The 15,750-nt window shown below is 46.1% G+C and overlaps 1 protein-coding gene across 7 annotated transcripts in view; it reads left to right on the top strand.

Moving 5' to 3' along the window:
* Positions 1–15,750, top strand: part of SULF1 (sulfatase 1) — a gene marked incomplete at its 3' end in the record, with an annotated part of 169,593 nt that overhangs the window by 105,876 nt on the left and 47,967 nt on the right. For all 7 annotated transcript variants that reach the window (XM_084864354.1, XM_084864349.1, XM_084864352.1 and 4 more), the window contains 3 exons: positions 2,056–2,225; positions 12,511–12,661; positions 13,871–14,046. In XM_084864354.1, coding sequence (XP_084720480.1) covers positions 2,056–2,225; positions 12,511–12,661; positions 13,871–14,046 — 497 coding nt within the window. The remainder of the gene's footprint in view (positions 1–2,055; positions 2,226–12,510; positions 12,662–13,870; positions 14,047–15,750) is intronic.

Here is a 15,750-nt window from a genome sequence, read left to right as displayed (position 1 = left end):
CTCCACTCTGTCTTGTGATAATTTTTGGTTTCCCTCCCACACCCAGAGAGGACTTGTCCACATAATCAAACCTTCATCTTGGTACTGTTTTGCTTTTCCCTGGGGTGAAAGTCAATTTTGCCTTCAGAGTTAGATGTAAAAACGAGAGCAAACAAGTGGAATAGTCAGAAGTTGGGGCCCCACACGCCTCCCTGAGACTCCTGTCTGACCAACCTCAGCGATGAGACCAGGGCACCTGCCCCAGGGCAGCTCGCGTCCAGGAGTATCTCTAAAGCTGTCCATCCTAGGATTTCCACATCAGTTCCTAGAAACTGGAACTGGCGTGCCCCACAGCCCCCTAACAAACGGATCCTAGATTGGGCTTTAAAATTCCCAAGGGTTCTGTGATTGCTGGTGTAAATGAGACAATTTTCAGATCACAGGAGTGAAGGGGGAAAATACCTTTGAATTTAGCCTGCTCATTGGCTTAAAGTAGCCTCTTCCCTTCCGGCCATACTCACCTCTTCCTCATTTCCCTAAAAGAAGCCTCGAGTCTGCTCTATGTAGCACAGATCACTACCCAAGAGCTGCTGGTAGAAATGAGGAGGAGGGAACTCGGTGTAATTCGGGCACATTGCGGCCTTGGTGCTTGGCCTGATTCAAGCACCATCAATAAACATGGATGTGAATAAACATTTGGGAGGAGCTAAGGTGTCAGTCTCCTCTTTCCTACCCTTCAAAAACAATGGATGCAAATAAACTCACAAACATCCCTAATAAGTTTCCAGACTCATCCAAGCTGAGAGCTAGCCAGCAGGGACCTCCGAGACAGATCCAAGGTGCATCCTACAACCTGCCCGGATTGTCACCGTGCTCATTTTTTATCTGTGGGGATGCTCTGGTGCTCCTTGTTCAGGCGATTAACCTCTCTCTCCCCGTTGTCCTAAGGAGACCGATGTAATCTAGATTCCCTCCGAAGACTAAATCAGCGTAACTTGCCCATTACCACAGCCGATTAAGTGTCAAAGACAACTGTGTCCAAAAAGAATATATATCTTTTTTTTTTTTTTAAGCGGGGAAAGGAATGAGACAGACACTCCCACAGAAAAAGGTGCTAGCCTGTGGGCTTGTCCTCACAATGGCATGTGACACAGATTCCGTCCCCTGGGCGCTGCTGTGGCAGCTGTTCCGGTCCTTAAATCTACACGGGATTCGTCATGCCTGGGAGCCCGGCCACTGCAAACCTCGCCCGGGCACTCCCTGACGTTCCTGCTGGAACTCCAGGCCCCTGACACACACTTAGCGAGGCAGGTGGTTTAATTTAAGTTTTCATCTTTTCTTCCCTTTTCGTTCCCTTCTGGCCTTGCCTCAGCCCCTGGGACCAGGGGTTAAGTCATTTTATTAACGCCAGGCTCTACTCCCAGCAGCTGTGCAATTAACGGAGGGTAATCTGCAGGAAATCAACTGCTTCCCATATTTAGTGCTTCGAGTACATTAATTAATAAAATGTTATAGCTTTTCCTGTGCACCCAGGTTTTGGCCAAGGTTTCCATTAGCAATTATTGTATCATTCCTACAGGTGAATTTTTAATTTAAAAGAAAAGATTTTTTGTTGGTTTGCACTCGTGTGCGTGTGCGTGCGTGCGTGCGTGTGTGTGTGTGTGTTCTGGAACTGTGAATGTGTAGTGGGTGTTGGTGTTTCCTGCCCTTGAAGTAATTAAATTTTTTGTCAGTGGATTACATCAACGAAATCTGAGAATGAAATATGTATCCGGTGTTTTATGTGCTCTAGCATTTGGGTTGCCAGATCTGATCATTATCTTGGGCAAACAGGACTTGACTTTTTTCTTGCCTAATTGCTAAGTTGTGCATTATTTAAAATACATATTACTGCGCTAGTGACCCTAGAAAGTCCCTGGCAACTGACTTGCTGCCTTGGGAAGTCCAGGGTCCCTCCCCGCCTTAGGCCTTACCCCATCATTCAGGGAGTTGCTTCTGAGGAACGCAGTATTCAAATGTGATCTGATGAATGTCACCTTTTTGTAATTTCTGTTTTGTGTCAAATGTATGTTTCAGGACTACTTCACAGACTTAATCACTAACGAGAGCATTAATTACTTCAAAATGTCTAAGAGAATGTATCCCCATAGGCCCATTATGATGGTGATCAGCCACGCCGCGCCCCACGGCCCCGAGGACTCGGCCCCACAGTTTTCAAAACTGTACCCCAATGCTTCCCAACACATGTGAGTAATACCACCGGCTCCGGGACCTGCTGAGCGTGGGCTCTCCTTTGCTCCTCACCCTGCTTCTCTCCTCACCCCCTTTCCTTCCACAGCATCAGCTTGGGATAGGCCTGCGACCAAGGGCCTCGTCTGGGCTGTCTGATTAGGGACCCCGTTTCTAACCTTTGTACAATAACTTGCTGAAAGGAAAGCAAAGAGGCACACGGGGTGAAGGAGGTGATTTTTATCAAGCGTCCCCTTCAGTTATCTTAACATTCGTGAGTAGCGTCTAATAATAATGATGATCCAACTGTTTGCTTTGCATAGCAGCGGAGTGGCGACCGGGTCTGGGTATAGAAACATGGGTCATTTTCCAGAGAAAACTGAAACAGTGGTTAGAACTGTGCCAGAAAGCAGCAGGCTGGGCCTTGCCCAAGAAAGAGGTCTGCCCAGGTCACGGCTGTAAAATAATCCACTGTTTCTGTTTGAGAGGAGGGGCCGGGGAAGCATGGAAACTGGAGGGACCGTGCAGAGAGCAGGAAGCTGTATGATGCTGAGAGTGCTCCGCAGCCACGGGTGGAAAAGTCTGGGTGCTTTGGCAGCAGAGAACCTGGTTTTGGTGTTGACTCTGTGGACACATTTCCTTCCTACCTGTTGTAATAACACGCAGTCTTCCCCACAGAGCCTCTGGCTCGGGGTTGGCTCCAAGTTTGGCCCGCAAGGAGGGTGGGAACAGGAATCGATATATGTGTATCATTAAAGCTCAAAAGTTGATTCTTACTCTGCTTGTGCTTAAAGACCAACCTTTTTATATCCACGCTGATGTTCTAGCAGTGATCCCGGACAAAAAGAACATAGATTGGATGTGCAGTTGACCTGTGGGGGTTAGGGGTGCTGAGCACTGAGCAATAGAAAATCCATGTGTAAGTTTTTACTCTCCCAAAACCTAACCACAGTGTCCTCTTGCTGTTGGTCCCAGGACACCCTCCCCCGCTGTGGAAACCAAACTCTGCTCGAGTCCCTTCCGTAAAACGGGTAGAACAATGCTTACAGCTGCCTCTCCACATCCACGGATTCCCAGTCACGGACTGAAAATACTGTTTTCGATCCACATTTGCTTGAATCCATGATGCAAAGCGCAGGGATACAGAGGACCAACTGTGTATCTATCGCATAAGTGAACCAGTGCCGTGTTGTTCAAGGGCCAACTGTACTTCCTGTGTAAAAAGAGGAGTAACTATGGAAGGCACTCTAGTTCAGGCATGTAAGAGGCAGCCGATCAGTGATTCTCATCATTGATTTGTCTCTCTCCCTTCCTCTCTGAAATCAATAAAAAAAAATTTTTTTTTAAAGGGTGCCCCAGCCCCTGGGGAGCCACTGTGTTTTGGAACTGACCCTGTGGATGGACTTGCAAACCTCTGACGGTTTTCCCTACATGTAACCGTGGCGAGCGTCTCCATTACACAGTTAGGGCCCAGCTGGTCCAGTGAAGGAAAACGGACTGTGCGAGGTTCTTCCAGCGCTGGGACCCCCTTTCCCTTTCCTGCTGAGTCAGACATCATCCTATGGGATGGCTTCCTTTGTGGCATGAGCATTAGTCAGCCTGAGGTGACTTTGTACACCTATAAATGTTACTGGTGTTTTCTCAGATTTGAGAAGGGGTTGGCAAAGGGTTTTTGTGGCTCCCTGGAGTCCCTGTCTTTGAAGCTCCAGGCTGAACCTAAAGGAAAGTCGGCCACAGGTCAACAGGTCTGTCTGGCAGCTCAGGGTCAAGCACAGGCAGCAATCACATGGGGGGAGACGTCTGCAGAGTTCTCAGGGCCCGGATGATAGCTAAAAAAGCATCTCTGATTCCAACACCTAAAAACTCCATGTCGTTCCACTGATATGTATGAGTGCCACTTGGGGCACTCCGATGCACAGCAGATAGACCTGAGGAAGATACAGTTGTTGACATTGGAGAACCAATAAGCTCAAACAGGGATTGGCCCACGCGGGGCCGAATCCAGCTTACCAATAGTTTGTATGAATAAAGTTTTATTGAAGCACAGCCACATCCATTTATTTAGGTACTGTCTATGGCTGCTTTCACAAGACAACAGCAGAGCTGGGTAGTTGTGGCAAGTACTGGGTGGTCTGGAGTGCCTAAAATAGTACTTGCTATTTGGTCCTTTACAGAATAAGTTTGCCCCAGATCCCTGCTCTAGGCAACTGTCCAATGAGCCACATCACCAGTGGGACCAGAAGTGGTAAGGCCTCAGAGGGGGGCTATGGAAATTTGGAGGAGGATGTGTTCACATCTTTTGGGGGACCCGGGAAAATGCATGGGCCAGGAGGCATCCAAAGTGGGCCTCAAAGGGTGGATAACATTCCTGCAGCCAGTTCTACAGAGCGGGCTGATGATTTCAGAAAGAGGATGGGGCTCAAACAAGTGGTCACCACGTAAGTGAGGTGATCTCAGATGTGCCTCAGGAAGTGGAGTATGGGTTACAAGGAAAGCAAGATATGGGGAGATAAATCTAGAAAGGGAATGAGCAGAATGTTGAGGGTAACTGTAAGCAGACAGTCACTGAGGGTTATTTAGTAGGGTGGTGGCATAATATCTGACCCGGTCATTTTTACATGGAATAGTGTCAGTTATTCTTTAGTTTAAATGAGCAACCTGTAAGCCTTATTAGTGAGTTCACAAAGTGAAATCTACACATGGCAGAGGAAAGAGTGTTCTGATCTTAAAGGCACACAGGAGTGGGTTCCCATCTCAGCTGTCCTCACTAAGTCTGGGAGCAATTTATTTTTTTTAAAAAAAAAATTTTTAATCAATTTTTTGAGAGAGGGAGGAAGGCAGAGTGATGGAGATAGAGAAACATCAATGTGAGAGTGTAACATCCATCATCCATTAGCTACCTCCTAATGCCCCCACTCCCCAACACTAGGGACCGAGCCCAAAATCCAGGCATGTTCCCTGACGAGGAATCAAACTAACAACCCTTTAGTGCACGGATGTCCCTCAACCAACTGAGCCACACTGGCCAGGGCAGGGGCAATTTGTATAACCTCTCAGAAGTTCTATGGTCTCATCTACAAAATGGGGATAATGTTAACACCTTGACCTGATGTCATGCATGAAAATCAAGAGAGGCCGCATAGCTAACATCCCCAGATAGGGCCTGGGACATAGAAGTCACTTCATTGATGTTAATTCTTGTCGATTCTTTCTATTAAGATGAGCCATATAACACTGCTCTTTCTTTTTATTCTTCATTGATTCAGGTATTACATAGTCTCCTTTTTCCCCCATCGACCTCTCCCCAGTCACTCGCACCCCACAGCACATGCCCTCACCCTCTTAGTGTCTGTGTGCATTGGTTATGCTTATATGCATGCATACAACCAAAGGACTTGAGTGCATGCACATAAACACCGCTCTTTCTTGACCTACAAAAAATGCAATCTTATTTGGTTCAACTTAATGTTTAGGGGAAGCACTGGAGAAATGGCTGATTGATACTTGCCCATTGTGACGTGGCAAATCTCTCGACTCGCTAAGACTCACACTGGGGTGCGCCTCCCGCACCTGGCCATCCTGGAAGCACAGGCCACGCTCCGAGATGGGCTGTGTTACCTCTTCCAGGTGCCAAACCCGCACTACGGGCAGGCGCCCGTTTGGAGCTCAGCCTTAGCTGCAGAAAGTGAAAATCCATGTAGGTGGTTGAGTGACTGAGCTTGTACCTGCTGCTCACCTGTGGGGATCGGGGTCCCTCGTCCCCACAGGCCTTAGGGCCTTGGGTTGCTGGTGTCTTTGTTGCAAAATCCTCCGGGCTGCCGCGGGGGCAGGGGCTGGAGAGAGTCTGCGTGCACGTCTTGTTACTGTGAGTGACCGCACGGGTTCACAGTTCCGTCCGCAGACAAAAGGAGCGAGACAAATGGAGGACAAGCTGCCATTTGGGGTGCACGGGGCTCCTGAGTGGCCGATGTCCTTGAGAGAGGGGCTGGCAGCAGGGACGTCACTGCGGAAAGCTTTGGCAGGCCCGGGACCACAGAGCAAGGAGCTCAGACTGAACCCCACGGCAGGGCCCACGGAATGCGGACGCTGTTCTTCCGGTCGCCCTCCTTGGTGGTTGGCATTATTGAGACTCCTTTCGGCCGGCTTTGGGTGATGGCTCTGCGATTCGCTCAGCCCCGAGCCAATGCATCATGTTTGCACAGTGCTTGCTGGTCCCAACAAAGGACGACGCCAGGCCAGCACTGGCTTGTTGGCTTTGCACACGGAGGCTGGAGGCTATCATGCCCCTCGGGACGGAGGCGCTGCTGAAGCAGACAGCACCCAGCCGCTCCCGCCTCCGGAACATCTGAGGGCGCCATGTCATCACAGCACACAGAGCCCCCCATTGCAGAGCCCCTCGCTGTGGCTCAGACCCTGTTGTATTTTTCAGTAAGTTCCCTGGCCAGTGTCCTCCGAGGAGGAACGTACCTCACTCCGGCTTTGACGTAGCTTCTGGCCCCTGGCCTCAGGGGTGTCAGGATGTGCATCTGTGACCGGGAGGCTCCACTTTCCAAGCTCCCTTACCCCCTTCCTGCCACCGATGTGCCTATCAGCCTAAGACACTGTTGTGTGGGTTTCAGTCCCACGTTCTTTGTTCCTTGGGCACGTGTGGCCGTGTGTGTGAACGCACAGGTTCAGGCGAAATCTCCTATCTCCGCAGAACAGCCCGTGTCCCCTCAGGTGCGAGAACCGCTCTGAAAGTGGAGCTTTCGGCTGAGCACAGCGTGTTAGACGGGAAACCATTGCTGTGTAAGCCTCCAAAGTTTCTGAAACACCTTTAGGATCTAAAGTTGGGGGGGAGGAGGGAATGTCTTGCCTTAAAAAGAAGTGGCGCATTCTCACTTTATTTCTTCCACAAATACGTAAAAGGAAATTCTTTCGAAGGTGAGAGCATTGTGAATCCTCTATAAAAATTTCTGACTTGGGCCAAACTAGTTGCCCACCTTGTTCTCTCCATCTTTTCTGCTCATCTCGTTCTCTGAAATCCAAGTGCACACCAAATACCATGTGAATGGAGTGATGCAAATAAAAGACCCCAAAATGGCTTTGCCCAGGTCACATAAGTAGATAAGGGTCAAAGCTGGAGCCAAAACTCGACTCTCTTGGGCCCAGCTGATGTTCCCACCAGGCTTGCTCAGTGCCCATCAGAGTCACAATTAATAGTAGAAGCGGTTCCTGTGTGTGCATCGGCAAAGTTCTCACTGGCACTGGCAACGTTGTCAGAAAACTCTTTACATTAGTCTGGTAATGTCGCTGTAATCAAGATCGTTTGGTATTATTATTCTGCATGTGTTCAATTTTGCCTCAGTAAAGACATTTGAACTCTTGTGGGGAATATCTCCGCAAAGTCAATTAAGGAAGTTCAATTTTAGTGAAAGCTGAGCTCGTGTGGCTTGGGAGATTAAGTATAGAATTTCCCATTTAATGCCTTGAGTGTGTGTGTGTCTTCAGTTTGTGTAACTGGCTTATTCTGGGAACTGAGACCTATTTTATTTCTCAGGGAATGATGGTTCCGAGACCAATACCCTTTAAGACTCAGACCCGCTGGGGGATTTTGTTGTTGGTTGAGACTAAATGACAAATGAAGAAAACACATGTCCAACCGTAACACGCTAGAAAACATCTTTATTTTCGCTGGTGACAACAAAGGCCACCGGCGGTAGGAATGGACTGCTAAGTTCCTCGCATTTCCCCAAGTGTGGGTTTAATCGACAGCACATGCATTTCTTGAAACTATTTTCCTTGCTCGGAAGAATTATTCTCCTCAAATACCCACCCGTCCTAAAGAAAGGGGACATTATCGATTTCCAGAATTCCTCATTCCTGTTCCGTCGATAAGCAATACTGGAAAGAGATTCAAAGGCCAAAGAGTATTGGCATTGATGCGGAAGGCTGAACGGACCGGTGCGGTGGGCTGCGGGATCTGAGCAGTAAAGTCCAATGAGTAGTGACTAGAGGAAAACAAGGTGCAGGCAAGCTCCCCGGGAAGAGTTAACACCGTCAGCTACTGGGATAGTCTATGGAGGGCTCTGGGTGTGTTTTCCGGAGAGTCTAAGGTGTGGAGCACACCGTTCTGGGCAAAACTCGTACCTGAGGAGACAAGAGAAAGTCTCGCCAACCCAGCCACATGGGACTATTAACTCACCAGAATTTTGTGTGGTTTTGTTTGTTTGTTTGTTTGTTTGTTTGTTTGTTTTAAGAAAAGCAACAGAAACTCAAAAACGACAAGTTGGTTCTTTGTACTCTCCATGTTAAAGCGAGTAGCCCGCGTTACCTACCTTCTCCCTGAGGCATCCAGGGTGCCGCACGGGGTCAGGCGTTATTCTGTATTTGCAACAAAAGCAGATGCTCGGCGTCTGGTGGGAGGGGTCTGAAGGGGAAGCAGGAGCTGCTAATGTTTTAAATCTGGATGAAGGCGAGGGATTTCAGGACTTGCTCTCCCATAGAAAGAAATGTGTGCTTCCGTTCTCCTGTGGATGACGGGGATTTCGAGGTGCTTCCTGGGGCCGGGGGCCATTGTGGCTTCGTGGGAGGAGCACCGGCCCCTGCACATTTTATGTCCACTTCCCTCTCCCGTCTGTAAAATGGAACTAAAATGCCCTCCCTCAGGGTTGCCACAACAATCAAATGAGCTAGACAGTGAGCTCTTTCCCAGGCTGTGATGGGGTCCCAGGATTCGTTCTTGGCGTCACTGAAATCCCTTTAACCCTCACAAGAACTCTTTGAAGTTGTTCTACCCATTACACAGGTGAGGAAACAGAGGCTTAGAGAAACAAAAACGCTGCCCACGATCACACACTAGTGTGTGTAAGTAACTGAGCAGGGATGAGAATTCGGGTCTGATTGCAAAACATTCTGGAACAATCGAATATGTGGTTTTCCACTTTTCCTTAAAACAATTCCCTGCTTCTTTCGCTGGCTTGTGTTCCAGCTGACGGCTCCAGTGGGTTTGAGTAATTGTTAGTCAATTCTTAGCCAGGGAAGCGGTCCTTACTGGTCAGGGGGGACCGAAGGCCGCATCTTCCAGGAATTCGGCAGACCCCAGCAGGAGGCAACCACACAGGCCTTTGGCAAAAGATCACTTTTCAACAACGTTGTCAATTTCAGTGACCCCTGACCTTCCACCTGCGGGTCCCTGAACAGCTGCTGCGTTGTGGGAAGCAGTGGCAGTCTGTCTTCTTTTAAAAGGCACATGCATACCCCCCTCTCCCTGCCCCCCTGCTGAGATCCCACCTGGGATTTCAGCCCCAGAGCGGGCGGTCATCTCCCACATCCAGAAATGAAGCAAAAAAAAAAAAAAAAAAAGAAAGCAGGGAGTACAGCTTTGACAACTGACCTGAACTCTCCCTTTTAATGTAAGCCAGGTTTAGCATATGTCATTCCGTAAATCCGGGAGTCCAATTTGAGGCTGGTAATTTGCTGCTCCTCCAAGGGCGGTGGCGCCTTGCCAAGCACATCAAGGTGAGCGGGGGAAGATATAATTTGCCCGCCGCGAGCCCGCGTTTGCAGTTCCCTATTGTAATTTTTATTTGTGTTGAGGTTTTGCGGTTTCGAAAGAGTCAACTAGATTTATTTTAAAACGAAGGCGGGCCAGCATCAAAGGCAGGCAGAGGAGGATGTTTCGGTATTAGGAGGAAACCCCGTGTAATCTCTTAGAGCCGCGTGCCTTCTCGGGGTGCGTAACCGCACATGGTGAGGGGCCTCTCACAGCCAGCGTGCTACGTGTCACTGACCTCGACCTACCCCCCACGGGTGAAAATCCCTTTCCAATGGGATTTAGAAGCCCCCTCGCTCCTCCCCGGCCACTTAATCTAATCCTGTTTGTCACTCGACACGCTGCGTGAAGAATAAGTGATGCCACGCTGATGTCCTTTCCTGCTGGGCAGGCTCCTGAGATACGAGCCCGGTTGGGCCAGTGGCTCCCTTTCAGACACCAGGTAGCCTTTCAGGCCAAAAAACAGGACCATCTGGATCGTGAGTCATTTATGCGGTAAAAGAGAAGAAAGTTTATATTGAACGTTTCTCTTAAAAAGAATAGCAGGTGACACCTGAAGTGCTTATTTTGTTTGTTTGTTTGTTTGTTTGTTGTTTGTTAATGCTACAGGATTTTTTTCCACCCACTTACTTATATAAAATGTATTTGTTTATTGGCTCATGTAGGAAACTCAGGTGCTTCCTCTGTTCTAAGCACTTTAAATGATAGACTAGGTAGGTAGGTAGGTAGATAGATAGATAGATAGTAGATAGACAGATATAAGGAGTAGATTGGTAGACACAGGCAGACAGATCAAGTTGTTCCTCAAAAAAGCTTTTTAAGAGAGGTGCTGTTATCCCCATTTACAGGTGAGCAAATTGAGCCACACCGGCTTCTTGCGCTCTATAAATGTGCCTCTTTAAACCTAGCTGGTTTGGCTCAATGGGTAGAGCGTCGCTCTACAGACTGAAGGGTCCCAGGTTTGATTCCTTTCAAGGGCACATGCCCAGGTTGCAGGCTTGATCCCCAGTAGGGGGGCGTGCAGGAGGCAGCTGATCAATAATTCTCTCTCATCATTGGTGTTGGTATCTCTCCTTCTTTTCCTTTCTGAAATCTATAAAAATATTTTAAAAAAAGAGGGAGATGAGCATAAGCTGTACAGTGTCTTCTGTGCTCCGTGTTGTGCTGGCTTTGGAGTTGTTGGGTGCCATAACAGATGTTCTGCAAACCCCCTGGCAGAAGGAAACGTACAATAACAGGTGGCATTGGTAGAGCGCGGTGTGCATGGAGATGCCCCAGGGCAGAAGCATGGGCTCTCAGTGGCTGGTCGTCTCTCTGGGCTTGTATAGTATAAATAATGTCACGGCGACACCGTCGGTCATTATGACCCACAGTCTTTCACTGATAGGATACTCCCAAACAGACAGAGGTGGTAACCAAATTTTTCAGTCAACACAGGCTGTTGCTTGTTCTTGAGACTGATTATGTGTAAAGTTGTGGGTCATATGAAAAAGACTCGCTTCACTTTTCTTTCGTTTTGTTAGAGGAAGCGGATCTTTGGAATCGAATGCTAGTTCTTCGGCTGCTAACTTCGTTAATCTGAAGAAATTATTTCATTTTGCTAAGCCTCTGTTTTCTCAACTGTAAAATGGGAATGATAAACCTAATTAAGGGAGCTAATGTACATAAAACAACACAGTACCGAGTTTTAATATTACTGCTTCTACATGCTTTATAAAATCTAAGGAGAAGGTTCAAGTACGTTAGAGTGTGACGGAGAGGTCAAATATACACCAATAATAGTGTGAGGATTGCTGTATCGTAGATGTGTCCTTTGGGAAGATGAGGGGAGTGTCTCCTGGTTGAAGGAGTTGGGTAAAACTTCAAAGAAAAGGTGACTTCTTTTGTGGGTTTTTCAGTGAAAAGTGTTAGTATGGGATACCGCTGGGATCTGCAATAGATTAAATATAGGCTTGCCCTGACCTGACCTGTAGTTAACAAAAATTATGCCTTGCATAGCTATTGATTTGTCTATAAAGTAACAGTTTTATTGGTAAGCACATATATTGCAGAATAGGCTTGGTTATAATTCCAGTAAATCCAATTATGTTCAGGGTAACTATATATACAAGGTTAGGAATGAGAAAAACTCGTAGAGGCTAGATATACAAGGGTGGGTAAAAGTAGGTTAACAGTTGTGTGTATGTGAAACAGAGCTTATTTCTTGTATTATTATTTATTATTGTATTATTTCCAAACAACTGTAAGCCTATTTTTGCCCACCCCATATAATTAATAATCTACAAAACACCCTAGTAAATTCAATAGTAAAAAAATGTGTTGAAATTATGATTCATCATTCCACATATTTGTGACCATATTTAATAGCCTAATTAGCAATAAAATTTTACGAGTTAACATCACCATGGGAACATTACATTCCCTTCTACATTACCAAGTTTTATCTGTAGATTTGTAACGTTACCATAAGCATCTTGATGTGTTTCCACAGTGAACCCAAGTGAACTTGCACTAATTAGATTTTTAGCTGCCAGTCTTGCTTTTATGAAGTTGAATCCATATACTTTCAGAGGATGTGTGCTATTTGGGGTGGTGAATCCTTCAGATCTTCCTAAACTCACAGAGAGAAGACAGACACATGGGAGAGGGAAATCATGTAGCAGAATCTCAGTTATCTTTCCTAAATGGTAATTTCACAATCTTTAACATGAGATATTTCTCTAAGAGGCTAAAAAAAAATAGTAAAACTCCTTTCTGGGTATTTTCAGAACTCCCAGTTATAACTATGCACCAAATATGGACAAACACTGGATTATGCAGTACACGGGACCCATGTTGCCCATCCACATGGAATTCACAAATGTCCTCCATCGCAAACGGCTTCAGACTTTGATGTCAGTGGATGACTCTGTGGAAAGGGTAAGCACAGGAGCTCGCCTCCCTTACAGGTTTTTGTCTAACTTCCCGTTCTTGTCCCACCTGTTTTGTTTTGTTTGGTTTTTTTCCATTTCTGTTTTGTTATTTTTGTTTGGTTTGGTGTGTTTTTGGTGTGTGTTTTTTTTCCAGGAGAAGTGAAAAAGAAAACCTGTCAGCCTTCCCTTATCTTCTGCTCCCTTCTATTACCTCTCTAGACTTGGTTCTTATGGAGCCAATAGCGAAGAGGAAATAAAAATCAAATCATTTTAATTTCAGGGCAACATCCAGGTCAACACACACAAATACCTTCAGGAATTAAGCGAATAATGTAAATAACGAAAGCAGGTCCAGTAGAAGACAATAGGGTGTGGTGAGGATGGTGATAATCTTGAAATTAAGTTCCATCTAAAGCAAGGAGCAGCTACTCAGCTCCAGCCAACTTTTGCCCTGTGGAGTGTGAATCCAGAAATTCAAAAAAAAATTTATTTGAAATTTCATTCATTTTAGAACAATGTAAGCCAAGCAAGACCTGCCTACAGGCTAAATCTACCTGGATCAGGCTCAGAAACAGCCTGTTTTAACCCTTGATAAATAGCTGTCAGACTGATGATATTAAAATTTGCTTTAACAATGAATGTTCTAAAGTAAAGCCTATAAGTTTGGTGCTGGAGGTTGCTTTGTGAATGTTTTGTGTGTTTTTGTTTTTTTTCCTTGCAAACAGTAAGCAAAAACATTTAAGGAATATGAGCCAGGTTAAAAAATGTTACTTTTTGCCGAAACCAGTTTGGCTCAATGGATAGAGCGTTGGCCTGCGGAATGAAAAGTCCCAGGTTCGATTCTGGTCAAGGGCACATATCTTGGTTGCAGGCACATCGCCAGTGGGGGGTGTGCAGGAGGCAGCTGGTCAATGTTTCTCTCTCATCGATGTTTCTAACTCTCTATCCCTCTCTCTTCCTCTCTGTAAAAAGTCAATAAAATATATTTAAAATAAATAAATTAAAAATGTTACTTTTTCCAACTTTTATATTGGACTGTTTTCCTCCAAGATTGTAAGCAGCAAGAAAATGTAGCTAACATTTGCATTTGTCAGTCCTATTAAAGCAACACGGACCTTTTAAATATAATGGGGAAATTTGGGGGGAATCATTGCCATGCTGTTGCCGTCTTAGGCCATCACAACTGCTTCTGACTTGCCGCCGGGCTGTGTTGCAGCTGTATAACATGCTGGTGGACACGGGGGAGCTGGAGAACACGTACATCATCTACACTGCCGACCACGGCTACCACATCGGGCAGTTCGGGCTGGTCAAGGGGAAGTCCATGCCGTACGACTTTGATATCCGAGTGCCTTTCTTCATTCGTGGGCCGAGCGTGGAACCCGGATCCATGTATGTATTCCTCTGCTGGCGACGTTCAGCTGTCGTAGCTCATGGACGTCTGAGATAATTCGATTACTAATCTCAGTGTCTGGTTTCCTTTCATCCAAAACAAGAAAAGATTGCATCGAGGTTGGTAATCGAGAAGACGAAATCCTACACCGCCCTGGCCTCGCCACAGGTTAATTTAACTAAAGTATACAATTTAAAGAGGAAAAGTAACTGGGCCCATGATTAATTCTCTGAAATGGACCAGAATCCATGTCACGTGGGCCCGTGTACACAGATATATGATATAACCATTAGGGACATCATCCTTACTTTGTTTGAATCAGAGATACACTATTTTAATGTGGGCCATCCATCTTCTTAAATTAAATATTTTAAAGCATGATTTTTAAAAAAAGAAGAAGCCTAAAGGACTGGAGTCCCATTCCTGTCACCTTAGACAAGCCACTGCATCTCTCTTTTCTCATCATAATAGGAGTTCATGTGACCTGCCAATCACAATAGGATGTTTTGTATAAAACGTGAACGTGTGCATGAAACAGTTATGGGAAGTGGGAGAAAAGAATGCAAGTAGAATTCAAAAGCTGCAAGGGCCCTTAAAGAGCATCGAGCCCAGACCCCTGGTTTAATAAAGAAACCCTCACACAAGTGTGCCTCCCTCTCAGAGTCCCGAGTCTGGAAGGAGCAGCACCGGGGCCCAGACCCAAATATCTGGCTCTCCCGGGAGAAGGCGATGGCAGAAAGAGGGGTTTCTAGGGAAAATGTTATAATGTCTCTCCAGGCCATTAGAAATTGTTGAATCTAGAACTAGAAGGCTTTATGTTTGAAAGTCTCGGTGATGTGGATTGGATTCACCTGTAAAAACCTTGTATCTTTCCTTAGAATTTTATTTATTTTTATTACTTTATTGGGGTGACATTGGTTAATAAGATTATACACATTTCAAATGTAGATTTCAATAATACATGATCTGTATATGGCATTCCCTGCAATATAGAAATCGATTTTAAAGCCCTGGTTTAACAGAGAAGTTACAGGCTATTGGATTTTAAATATATATATATATATATATATATATATATATATATATATATATATATTTAATTGATTTCAGAGAGGAAGAGAGAGAGATAGAAACATCAATGATGAGACAAAATCATTGATTGGCTGCCTCCTGCTGGGGATGGAGCCCACAACCCAGACACATGCCCTGATCGGGAATCGAACTGTAACCTCCTGGTTCATTGGTCTACCCTCAACCTCTGAGCCACACTGGCTGGGCCAGGCTATCGGGTTTTAAAAGAAAGTATACAGCCTTACAAAAACCATTATCGGGCCTCAATTTGTGTGACAGTGTGGCCAGAGTTCAGGGATCTGGGCATCTCTCCAGTGACCCCTGAGACAGTCGATTAATCTCGCTCCATGCCACCCCTGCTGGCCACTTGGCCGTGGCCAAATGCAGCTCCCTCCCTTGGAGACCAGCGGGAGGGGAGAGGCACTGGAGGCCAGTGAGTCATGGTGTGGAGCAGTGGTCGGCAAACTCATTAGTCAGCAGAGACCAATATCAACAGTACAACGATTGAAATTTCTTTTACAAGCCGAATTTTTAAAAAAATAAAAATAAACTATATGGGTAGGTACATTGTTATTAACTTACTTAGGGTACTCCTAAACTGGCCTTGCTAAAAACTCAAGGGGCCAAAGAGC

The sequence above is a fragment of the Pipistrellus hanaki genome, assembly GCF_964339955.1.
Source record: "Pipistrellus hanaki genome assembly, chromosome: 17".
In the NCBI taxonomy this organism is placed as follows: Eukaryota; Metazoa; Chordata; class Mammalia; order Chiroptera; family Vespertilionidae; genus Pipistrellus; species Pipistrellus hanaki.
Note: the sequence above shows the minus strand (reverse complement) of the source record. Positions and strands in the feature narration are given on the sequence as shown.